Here is a 12,450-nt window from a genome sequence, read left to right on the forward strand (position 1 = left end):
AGACGTCACCAATTCTGGAGGAGTATCTGTAGATTAAGTCTATAACCGGCTATAATCAGACGTTATACTGCTGGCGCCATTCATAAACTCCTCCCAGACTACTAAACAGAATGAACGATTCATTCTGTTAAGATGATGATTGCAAAGATTAAGGAAATTTAAGTAACTTTAAGAAACTGCTAGAATAATTAAAACCTTTGGGTTCGTTATAAAAATTATATTTTGTAAAGTTTGGTATATATACTTTGGACTAGTCTAAATTCTAATACCGATTGACCCACATTCTTTTAGAGCGTTCCTAAACTTTAATTTTTTTCCTGGGACTTCCCCATTGGTGCCTGGGTTCTACTATAGTGTCATAGCTCACAGGTTTTTGGTTGCATTCTGTGTCAACATCGGAACCCTCTCTTATGTATTTTACGTATAACTTATTAACCTGATATGAGCAAAATTTTAGAAGGTCGGACACTTAAACTGATTTGAAAGTAATTGTTTATAAAAAAATTGTTAACAAAAACAAGCTGCATCTAACAAATCGTTTGAAAAAATGTTATCAAAAACCTTTAGAATTTAGAAAAACTTTTTCATATGATCGGTAAGTGGATTATGGAAAGCCAGTTTTGAAGTTCCCGGAAAAAAGTGCTCAGACGTAAAATGTGTAAAATATGGCTATTTATATATAGGCATATATACATACGAAATGGCTAAACAACACATATAATAATACAAAGCTACGAACGAACTAATGAATGTTTTACTGTTTCATACAAGGGCTCTCTTCGGTCTTTTTATTTCCTTTTGGATCTGTACAAGCAATGCGTTTAGCATGTTCGTTTGTAATAATTAGATTCTATATACTTTATTGAGAATATTTGCAATGCTTAGTGGACAGCATCCTTCTTTAATACACAATTGTTTGCATCACAATCGTTTATTATTCACGAAACACAACATATTATGATTACTTCCTTCTGTGTTTAAGTTGTTCGAATGCTGTTTCCTGTAAAACCAACAAATAAATTGCAAAAGAGAAAATGCGAACAGATGTAAATGCAGGAAGAATGGGATATTGACTTACTAGCTCCTGCAATGATTTTTGCTGGCCGTTGACTATAATCATCGGCGATTGCACGTTTCCTGGAACTATTGATTTCTTCGTGCCATAGTCTAAATGCATGACTGGAATAGTACCACGTCTTTCGCCTCTTACTAAAACATGGGAGACAAAGTCTGAAAACACGTAGATTGTGCAAATCAATCAGGGAATCGGCTCAACAAAATAAGTAACACGGTTGGGGCAATTCATTACCCCTATTTGATGCGGGTTTTTCCGAACATATTATGAACATATTATAAAAGTTTCTGGCAGCCAAATAAAAATTATTTAACATGTTTTCCGGTTTTTACTTAATTCGCATATATAAACGCCGAAACGATAATCCGAACGAAAGTTTTTTCAATTCCAGTAGTTTGGAGTCATGGTCAATATGTAAGGCTTTGCAAGGTATGGGACCTAAAATTTTAGCATGTAGGTGTCTAATAGATAAATATAAAACCCAAGAAAGTATAATAACTATGCAGCATAACAAAAAAGAGTTATTAAAAGTTAAGCGTTAATGCTAATTATTTCAGTCAGGAAAGCCATAACAATACCAGCAATTAAGAATATATAAAAAGATTTAAGAATCTGATAAAATCAAGTTTGAAATTACCAGCACAAGGAGCATTGGAACAAGGTGTAAATTTTCTCGGTGAACCAAGCATGGAGCAGTCTTTACCGCCTCGTTTTGGCATGGGATTACTACAGTAACGAACTGCAATCTTGACGCCGTCTCCGCAAGACTGACTGCAAGGTGACCAGCCAGTCCAAGATGAGTAACCACCGTTTATTCTATCGTCTAAATTATGTAAATTTTTAAGTGGAAATGATGTAACTGCTGAGACGTAAAAAAATAAACAGATTTTATTGAATAGTATAAGAAAATTAAATAATCAGAATACACATAAAAAGATATGAAAGCAACCATGCTAACGTAATTACCCTGTTTAGACCACAGCGACGATCTTCGATCAGTGTTGTAATCAATAAGTGTCTGATGCGCTTGTGTTGACTTATGTTGCATCATGGGGCGCAAATGGGCAGGAGTTGGCCATAGGTTGTCCTTTAAGTCCGCTTTAACGATATCATGTTGTTTTCTAAATTTTATTGAAGGAGGTGTAGGCCACATATATGGCCCGTCTTCGTCGTTTGAATGGCGTTGCTTTATGAAAGATATGACTGATCCTTTTGGTGGTTCAGTTGGTTGAACTACTGGAACTGCTGATGCGGATATCATTGGTGACGGTGTCTGGATGATGGATGCAAGAGCTGAAGAAGTTGACACATCGTCTACGTTGTAAAAAAATATTTTTATAAACTTTTTTGTGCGTTAGACATCCGTGTGACTAATAAACTTAATAAATAAGGTGGAAAAAGTGTTTTATTTATTTCACTAACCTTTTGACCCACATATCTTTTTCACGTCTTCTTTATCAAAATATCTTTCATATAAGGATATTTCCCCCACTGCCATATGGATAACTTTAAAATGTGGTCCTTTATTTGGACGACCAAACATCAATCTTGTAGCTACGTCTGTTTTGTGGCAACCATTTTTGTCGATACATTGGTCACATTCTGACGACGCATGTGGAAGTGATTTATCAAATTCATCACAGTTGATGTACAAGAATAGTCCTAATGTCAGAAATTCACATTCATACATTCTCCAGAAGATAATGTAAATCAGCCTACTTTTGTAGTAAAAGAAATAACCAAATTACGAGGCCGTATTGAGCTTACAGCAATATAAGTTATAAGTATATTTAGTTCTTAAAAGCCAGCACAATCAGTTACATTGAGGATTAATAATAAAAATATACTGTCTAATATCTGATCAATACATTAAACAGTAAACTATGCAGCAGTTATCCTTGGCTAGTAAATCTTTTTTCATACCTTTATTTTTTTCCCATGTCACTGTTAAAGTCATCCATTTTTCAATATAAGGTTCCAGTATTTTGTGGAGACACCATGTTTCATCACGAGTAACCACAATTCCGCCAATGCGTCCATCACTCACATATAAACTTATACCACGTGAATCTTTACTCCACGCTCCAGAATCAATAATAAACATCCTACTTGTGTTGAAAACACTATCTCGATAAATTTTCAGCGTCATTTGAACAGTAAAACCGTTTTCGCAAACTTCTGGATCTAAAGAAGAAATTAGATTTTACATTCTCGTAGAGAAATTAAAATGTTGAGTATTCCGTTAGTAAGTCAAAGTGACATTTGATTTATAGTACATCAAATTACCGATTAATTCTTTGAACAAATTAAATCATTTAGTAACATATTAAACGAAATAGATTGTTATTAAATGCAAGTTAAACATTAAATTAAATAACCATTTAGAAAAAACAAGCAAATTAAATAGACGAATTACCACTAAAACATTCTCCTTGATAATCTCCAGCATCCATATATCCATTGATACCGTCTAGTATCGCGTGTCCATTGTGAAGTCGTACGCCACCAGAAACTCTCAACTTAACTCCAGGTTCCCCTTTTATAACACTGTTGCTCGATTTCGATAACTCCCAGTGTGCCAAAGGCGCCTCCTCCATCAAACGCCCTAAACGTAACAACAATTTTATTGCTTAGAATCGCTCTTTAATTTGGTACTACTCTACGGTTACATACAAATATATCACCTTGTGCATTCTTTCTTTCTTCCAGTTGAGCGTACATGGATGCTGCAACTCTATTTTTAAACTCGTCAGCAGGAGCTCTCTTAGCCGACGTTTGCAACTGGTTTAAAAGGTGTTGAATGTTTTTGTTATCAGCATCAACAATTTGTCTTGCTTTTGCCCTATTGCTCGTAAGTTTCTGTTTGCGCACGTCTATGCTGTCATGTTTTGGCGTACTGATTAACTGCATGATGTGGCCTGATTCAACCTGATTTGTTAGTATATTTGGTTTTGACTGTGGAAATTCACTTTGTTTCACCTCACTCGCTTCTTCTTGCTTGATGCGGTGTTTTTCTTCTTTATGACTTTCTTTTGGTTTTGCAATATTTCTTAAATGATTTTCAATTTCAATCCCATTATTCATTACACTTAAGGATTTTTCAAGCAAATGTTTTTCTTGCTCTTGACTGTGGTTGTCGTCACTATCGTTTGTCAACGGTGCTAGGTTTGCTATTACTTTAATCGGCTCATCCTGTTGTTGGATTGCAGTTGCGTTGCCTACAGTGGCAATTGAAGCTTCTTTAGGTGTTGGTTTTGGTAGTACTTCAAGTGTGTACATAATATTAGATCTGTTTTCATCAGTGTGATCTGCTTCCGGAACAAGAGGACTCGTCAACAGAGTGGACTGAACACCAGTTACTTGTGGAAGGCTGTTCACCGTAATTTTTCCTCCTTTAACAATGCCATCGTGTATTTCAACACCAGGTCCTATCTCTGCATCTTGAACGATAACACCTTTATCGATAATCCCGCCTTTTATTATCCCTGACTTCACATCACCACCCCTTAAGATCCCTGACAACATAACACCACCTTCCAATGTACCACTCTCAATAACACCACCCTTTAGGACTCCACCATTAATGGTACCATTTTTTAATACCCCACCGTCCATTTCACCTGAAATAAGATGGCCTCCTATTATTTCACCTCCTTTAAATTCTCCTCCTTCAACAGATCCATCAATTAAATGACCACCATCAATAACACCACCTATAACAATACCCCCATCCACCATGCCAGATTTAATATCCCCTCCTTCTATTTTTCCGCCCTTAATACGACCACCTTCTACAATACCATTATCGAGTGTTCCACCTAAAAATAAACCGTTCTTGAAGGTACCACCAGTGATTCTTCCACCACGAATTTCTCCTCCAGAAACATCTCCACCAGACACTACCCCACCTAATATATTTCCACCTCTGACATTACCGCCAAGAACTTTACCCCCGTTTATGCGTAACTGTTGAGAGGGTGTAGGGGCAGTTACTTCTACATCGGTGAATGAGGGTAAAACCGCATCCGAGCTTTTCATCGGCTCCTTACTTAAAGCTTGCTCATGGGTTGTCTTTATGAACTTTTCCAGTAAGGGGGTGGTCGGGTGTGGATTAAAATTATTTGCGAAAGATAGAATTGAATCGAATTTCGAATGCTCTTTTGAGCTACTTAAACCATTAAGGCTATCCAGAGCCTTTCCTGCGTTTTTCACCATGAATTTATTTTTTTCAACATCCAACATTTTGTTTTCTTTGACTTTAAAGATCTGATTAGAATTATTGTTTTCATAACCATCTGTGCTTTCAGCTGGTGCAAGGTCATGTAAAGTACCACTTGATTTTAAAATTGCGCTTAAAATGTTTTCACTTGTTTCTTCATCTTTATCATTTTTTATAGACGTGTCTTGTTTTCCTGTCACTTGTGCTTCTTTCTTTTTGTCTTCAGCAGCTTCCTTTGAAGCTTCTTGCTTAATAAACTCTTCGATTTTTTTTGCTGCTTCTAATGTCTCGTCATTAAAGTTTTCCTTTTCTTTCTTGATTTTGAGATTTTTTTCAATATCATTTGACAAATCAGTTGACAAGAACGCCTTTGCTTGCTCTTCCAGAGATTTCACTGCTTCTTTCGTGTTCGTGTTCGTGTTTTGGTCTTTTTCTTTTTGTTTTGAAATTCCTTCTGGGATATGTAGAATAATTTTCACTTTCTGGGGATCTTCCTCATTTGCACTTTTGATTGACTCATTTTCAACTCCGGCTTCCGCTTCTTTGACTTGTTGCGTTAGTTCTCTCATGTTTGGAGATATGTCCAAGTGGTGAGAAAAAGACTTTGCCGTGTTTGGTTGATTAAAAAAATCTACTGTATTTTTTTCATCTTGAAGATCTATCTCACTTTTCATTTCACTCAAACCCTTTAAATCAGACTGCTTTATCGCATTATTTATTTCCTCACTATTCAAAGCATCTTGTATGTTGACCTCATTACTTTGTTTATCCTCGTTACCTAAAAAAATATATATCGTAACATGATTAACTTTTAACTTCTTTTTGTCCCAAAGGAAAGAACTTTAAACACAATGCAAATTGAAATATGTAGTGGAAACAACAATGTTTTTTCATCATACTTTAAAGTTTGGTCTCCACTCGGCGTCAAAGTACGTATGCCCTAATGAGCAAAAACGCACTTTAAAGCCAAAAGGGAATGACAGTAGGTGCTAGCACGTCTTTTTTGGAGACGCATTTAAACAACCAAAAAAGCTAAATGCGACTAAAACACATGTTTGAAATTGGCGTTTTACCATCAAAGAGACCGACAGTAAACAAAAAATGCGCTGAAATGTTACTATTGCTGTGAACAGTTATCGATGCTTTTTTAGACTTACAACAACAAAAAAAAGACTTATAATTAGTTAAAAAGGTAGAAAAGTTAAAATTGGTACGAATTTATCCTTCTATTTGTTACATGGAAATCACACGCTAGTATTTCTCTAAAAACAATTATTATCCAAAACTTACTATTGGAGACTTTCTTTTCCTTTTTTGAAAGAAGCATTAAACAATAATAACATATAAAAAATAGGAAAAAGACATAACAAAATATAATCGTATTCTTTAAGCTCATAATCTTCGTCCAACATTATTCTGGAAGAACGTTGATATATGCACGCCTAGTGAGACCAAGTTTATATAGATCAATGTTTGGATACACAACATATACTAAATCAGGTGTGCTAAACTACAGTGAGATTGAGCATAATATAAAACCACATAAGACAAGTCTGCCCGGTTAAGCAAGATCAAGGCCAGAAAAAACATCATTCGCCCCCTTTCCCCTCCCCAATTTTTTACTAGAAACACATTCTCTATTTAACGGTAAACAACAACGAGAACTATAATTGACTATATGGAGAATATTTTCAATGTTGGCGATATCTATTACTTAGATTGTGGAAAAATCTACGGGAATTTTCCCTACGTTGCTCCCAGCTACTATCTTTGGCTCACAAAAATACAAATAGTCGTACAGCGAGCATTTCAATGTAGATATCTATATATCTAGACAAAACATTTAGTGTGGTGTTGTAGTCATCGTTTTTTACAAAAAAAGTATGAATTTTTTTGGGAATAAATTTGTTACATTTTTTGAAAAAAAGAAATATAATAAAAATTTACTTCAGAGTGCACTTCAAAAAATAAACAAAGTTTCCTGACCTTTTCTTGCCTAACCGGGTCAGCTCGTCTCATGTGTTTGTGTAAAAAATATCATCCTGCTTAACCGTGTTAGTCCGAATAATAGGACTAGCTCGCCTTAAGTAATCAGCTCTTTTGTTTACCTTCTACATGATCAGTTTGGATATCATCAATGCTAGTTTTGTCAGATCCAAATTCATTGTCATTTGAATTTACGCTAAACATATCTCTTTCTTGATGATTTGCAGCTTCTTTTAACGAAACATCTTCAACATCATTACTAAGACCGGATGTTGTGTCATCCTCGTCACTGTTACTTGCAATAAATCTCTGATTTCCGATCACTTGCATGTCGCTTTTAAGGGTATCATGCTTGCGTACGTTAGCTTTCTTTTTAGTTCTTTTTTTCTTATTATTTGTTATATACAAATCAATTTGCACACCTGGTTTTTTGCCAACAGTAATCAGTTTTGAAGGTTTCTTTGACACCTTCCAAACTGACCCAGAACGGTGTCGGTTGTGTCTTTTAAGATCTGTTTTGTTTAAAGTTTTGTATAAGTTGATATCGTCTTTATCTGGCGTTTTAGGATATTGATTGTGTGAAGACTTATAATCGCTTGATTGACTAGCTCTTTTTGTTTCGTTTGAAACAAATGGATGAACCTGATTCATATGTTGTAGTGATTCTTCTTCACTTGAGCTGGATAAGTTTCTTCTTTTATTTGCTATATCAATTTGTGAAGGCTGTATTATGTCTACTAATGAAGCGTTAACAGTGCGAGAAACAAAATCTTCCGTCTTTTTATTCAAACTGGCTAAATCACTTTCATCTGCCATGAAAAATCCTGTATCTGCGGAACTATCGTCAGATGCAGATTGATATCTGTTTTTTGGCTTTGAAGGAACTAGTTTCTTTACTTCATTTTTATTATCAAAGTGCTTAAACAGATCGTGCCAGATTTTTTTATTATGTTTTGCTCTACTATGCTTACTGCGATGCTTTTTAGGTCTGCGACTTCTACTACCTCCAACCATTATCTGCGCATCTTCCTGTGCTGCAAAATCTACAATATTTTTTACTCTTTCTGAGTCATATTCATTTTCGCCAGTGTTGTATTTATCGACGTTTTTGCCTGCAAATGTTTTGATTTGTTTGTCTCCAGCGTCTATTCTATCAAGACTTTTTTTGACATCTGATGACCTGATTGTAAAGTCTTTTTTATACATTTCGGGTTGTTCATTACTCTCTAATGAACCTTCTTTTGTTTCAGGGTCAACTACCAACGGATTGTTTTTTATAAAATCTTTGTCAGTGTCCTGCACAGCCTTTGCAATGGTGTCAAGACTTTTTTGCCCAGTTGCTAAGTCAATAGCAGTGCTACGGTGAATGGCCTCGGTCTCAGCATTTATGTTTAAATCTGCTTTTTTGTCATCAGCTTTCAAATCTTTTTCAATATTATTTATTAAATTCATCTCTTTTGGTTCGACCCCTTCAATGTTGTTGTCAGATGAAAGAATTTTTTCTTGCTGATAGTTGTGTTGAGCACTAATCGCATCGGAATGGGTCGGTGCATCACTTTCAATAGCTATGGACTGCATTACATTCGCATGACGCTTTCTCGTTTCGTCCATGATATCCTTGTCTTCTTTATCAAGGTTGCCAATAATAGTTGTCAAAGTTTTTGTAGTGTCTGGCAAACTTTCCTTTATCGTTTTAATTTTTGTTTTCGCAGTCAATTCGTTATTACTACTGCTACTACCTACTCTAGAATCACTGTTCATAAGAAATACACCATCGCCAATGGCTTGATAGTTATCGGGATCGCCATACGCTTTTCCAATACTTGCACCATAACTGTCCACAGGGGAGCCGATAGTCTGACGATTTCGAATATTATTTTCAGTTTTATAGTTGTGAAGTTGAAACACGATGTCTTTTTTAGTATTTTCATGACGGGAAATATTTGATTTTTTCGAATTATCGCCATCAATCATGCTGTTCTTGTTAACGTCAAATAACTCGTCGCTATTGTTTAGAGCTTTTAATAAAGTCTTTTCAATAACGTAACGTTTGCTTTTCATTGTGGGTACATCATTATTATCTTTTAGGTACTTTGTGAGGACATTTTTCCACTCCCTGTTATAAATATCGTCGACAGAAGCAACGTTTCCTGCAAAAGTAATAAGTTATAGCTCATATAATTGATTTAGTCTTACTGAGATAAGCATCTGAATATCTTGTACTGCATTTAATGCAAAAACATGCTTAACTTTCAATTAAGAGGTTTACCTTTCTTGTTGAAGTTTTTATTATCATTTTGCGCGTACGCAGCCGCTGCTACTAACAGTATGTACCAGCCCACACTAAATCCTCCCATCTTCATTTTCTAAAACAAAGTTTACAAGCCTTTATCCGGATAAAATAATTCATCAGTTCTCTCATTTTAACTATTAAATTTTAAAGCAATCCCCCAACTTCCATGTGATATTTAATTTGATCCTAAAAATGCCTAAAGGTTCCTTACTTTTTGCTTATAATATAAAAAGTATCATTTTAAATATACATTTGGATAAAAGCAATACCATTCCAAAAAGTTAAGGTGGTAATTTACAAATTTGATGCACTCTGCATTATATATCTTCTAGATTCCAACCACTACCCTGTAACAAATACTGCTGCTTAATTGACATGTATACCAAAAAATGGTAGATTAAATGGTTTTCAATAAATTTCATGCCTAACATCCACCATATTTAAAGAACCAATTTTTTGTGCATAATGTTTAAAGTCGTTCAAGCGTTAAATTAAAGTGCGGTTCCAACTGTTCAGAAGCGTTCACTTCATTCATTGTTCAAGAATAAACAGCTGTTCAAAAAATTCATTTAAGAGGCATGTTTATATAAATTAATGGAAGAATAGTGTTTCATGAGTTTCTTAGGATAACGACAATAATTTTTGAAGCTCATTATAAAAATCAAGATCGTCTAAGTTTTAAGGAATGAGATTTTTGAAAAAAATAATAAACAAGGATCAGCAAATACATTGTTTAATTTATTTAAAAGTGCAGAACGAGTTAAGACTGGTTAAAGGGGAATTAAGCCTCAAACTTAAATAGCATTATTTTGGTTAACATTATGTTCATTTCTCAAATACTACACCTTTCCCGAATTTCATAAGTTATAATAATTATGACGTCATCCAAAATTTTATAATGGTTCTGTGCTCTTCAAATAAGGATATTCAGATAGAATATCAGATTATCATAGCAGAATTGAAGTTTTTAGAGCAATATAATATTCTGGTTAGATTTTATTTAGATTTGAAGAAAATAATTATTTTGAAAACGAGGCTATTCTTAGTAAGCTCGGCTATATGAAGGGTTTGACCGTAACTTTCACCTCGCAATTGTGGCACTTAACGAACAGACAAATTTACGAAATTAGGTAATTTGTTCTACCTTATGTTAAGGAACATAGGGATCAGAATCATTTTTAGGATCGACCTCTTTAATTGAGTTTGCCCTAATTAGGAAATTCGGGAAAGGTCTATTCTGTTTACAATTTTGAAAAATAAATATTATTTGGATTGATTTTAATATAAAAGTTTCCCCTTCTATGAGCAAACGGTAAGCGCCATTTAAATTTTCTTAGGCCACGGCTGATTCTGGAGACTGTTATATCGTAACGTATCTTACGCTGAAGAAGCATAAGCTTGCGCTGAGTACTCCAAACTGAATACTCCAAACCAGAACTTGAAAAAGTGGCTTATGAATCTAGTGATAGCGAAGAAAAACACGAATTGAATTCAAGCAGACATGTTGCGTTATTTTCAATTCCTTCACTTTTGTGGAATGCAAGTGTTGCCAAGACTTTTCCAATTTATTGAATGACAAGTTGAATAATAACAAGTGCATCACGATGCACAAGGATTTTGAAATTTTATGTTTGAACCACACAGTGTTAGAGACAGCCGGTATACGACATCGACGATACCAGAAAAATATAACAAACTCTCCACATATACTAATAAGTAAGTTTTTCTTCAAAAAATATGTTTCTCGTAAATATTTTTAAAGACCATATTTCTCATAGTCACGCCAAAATAAAACATTCTTTGTATCTTCTATCTTTTCACTTTTCGCTTTATAATCTGCAGTTCCACGCGCTATGAAAATACACACCATCGCAGATTATTTAATTAAATTAAAAATAATTTCATTCCTTTAATATCAAAAAAAAAAGGAGAAGAGCCCACGTGCCTCAAATAATAATTTGTTTCAAAGAAGTTTTGATGAATGAATAATTTTAATAATTTTATCCTGGTGTACACTATAACTTAAACTTTGATTCCTTATACGGAAATGAGGTAGACCAGTTACTGCAGTACATGGCCTGGGTACATTATTATGAAAGGCTTGGAAAAGGATGTCGCGTGGTGATTCCAGCTTGTAATAAGGGAAGAATTTCCTGATCCAAATGGATAGTATACCGGTTTCAAAGAATTTGTTGATATATAACGGGACTTAGCATTTTCAAACACATAATAACAACAACGAAAAAGCGAAATAAAGTACAACGGACCAGAGTTATTGAATTTCCGCGCCCGAAGTCATAGGAAATTCTTTAAAACCGTCGTTTTTTTTCTTTCGGAGCATTTTTTGAGAAAAAATTGACCCTGGGATTTCACGTTGCTCCGTCACAGATGTAAACTTCGTACCCAAGCTCCTTAACTACTGGGAAGTCTCGTATTGACGTTTTTAGGCTAAAATTGGTATTTGTTTTCGACAAAATTTGGCACATTTAACAAAAAAAGTATGCTGAACATAATGGTCACATAATAATTTTGATTTTTGTCACCTAAATGTCATTTTAGGCCAAAATTGGTCCAAAAATTAGAACTACTTTATTTTCAACAAAATTTGGCACAGTTAACAAATGAAGTATGCTGAACATGATGGTGACATCAAAATTTTGGTTTTTTGTCACCTTAAATGTCATTTTAGGCCAAAATTGGTCCGAAAATTAAAACTACTTCATTTTCAACAAAAATTGGCAAAGTTAACAAAAAAAGTATGCTGAACATAATGGTGACATCAAATTTTGATTTTTGTCACCTAAATGCCATTTTAGGCCAAAATTGGTCCAAAAATTAAAACCACTTTATTTTCGGCTAAATCTGGCACAGTTAACA

At 34.5% G+C, this 12,450-nt stretch overlaps 1 protein-coding gene across 3 annotated transcripts; it reads right to left on the reverse strand.

Annotated features, from left to right (window-relative positions):
* Nucleotides 1-202: 202 nt before the first annotated feature.
* LOC130623855 (uncharacterized) lies at nucleotides 203-10,036 on the reverse strand. Of its 3 annotated transcripts, none has more exons than XM_057439383.1 (11): nucleotides 9,843-10,036; nucleotides 9,550-9,646; nucleotides 7,403-9,430; nucleotides 3,760-6,072; nucleotides 3,492-3,680; nucleotides 2,999-3,259; nucleotides 2,498-2,737; nucleotides 2,042-2,389; nucleotides 1,713-1,898; nucleotides 1,079-1,209; nucleotides 203-1,000 (listed from the first exon to the last, which is right to left on the reverse strand). In XM_057439383.1, exons 1-11 carry the CDS (start codon nucleotides 9,843-9,845, stop codon nucleotides 962-964), a joined length of 5,835 nt encoding a protein of 1,944 aa, XP_057295366.1. In that variant the 5' UTR covers nucleotides 9,846-10,036; the 3' UTR covers nucleotides 203-961. The 3 variants fall into 3 exon arrangements, with proteins under 3 accessions (XP_057295366.1, XP_057295368.1, XP_057295367.1); XM_057439385.1 differs by having other exon boundaries at nucleotides 9,824-10,036; XM_057439384.1 differs by having other exon boundaries at nucleotides 9,785-10,036.
* Between the last annotated feature and the right edge of the window lie 2,414 nt (nucleotides 10,037-12,450).

The sequence above is a fragment of the Hydractinia symbiolongicarpus genome, chromosome 13, assembly GCF_029227915.1.
Source record: "Hydractinia symbiolongicarpus strain clone_291-10 chromosome 13, HSymV2.1, whole genome shotgun sequence".
In the NCBI taxonomy this organism is placed as follows: domain Eukaryota; kingdom Metazoa; phylum Cnidaria; class Hydrozoa; order Anthoathecata; family Hydractiniidae; genus Hydractinia; species Hydractinia symbiolongicarpus.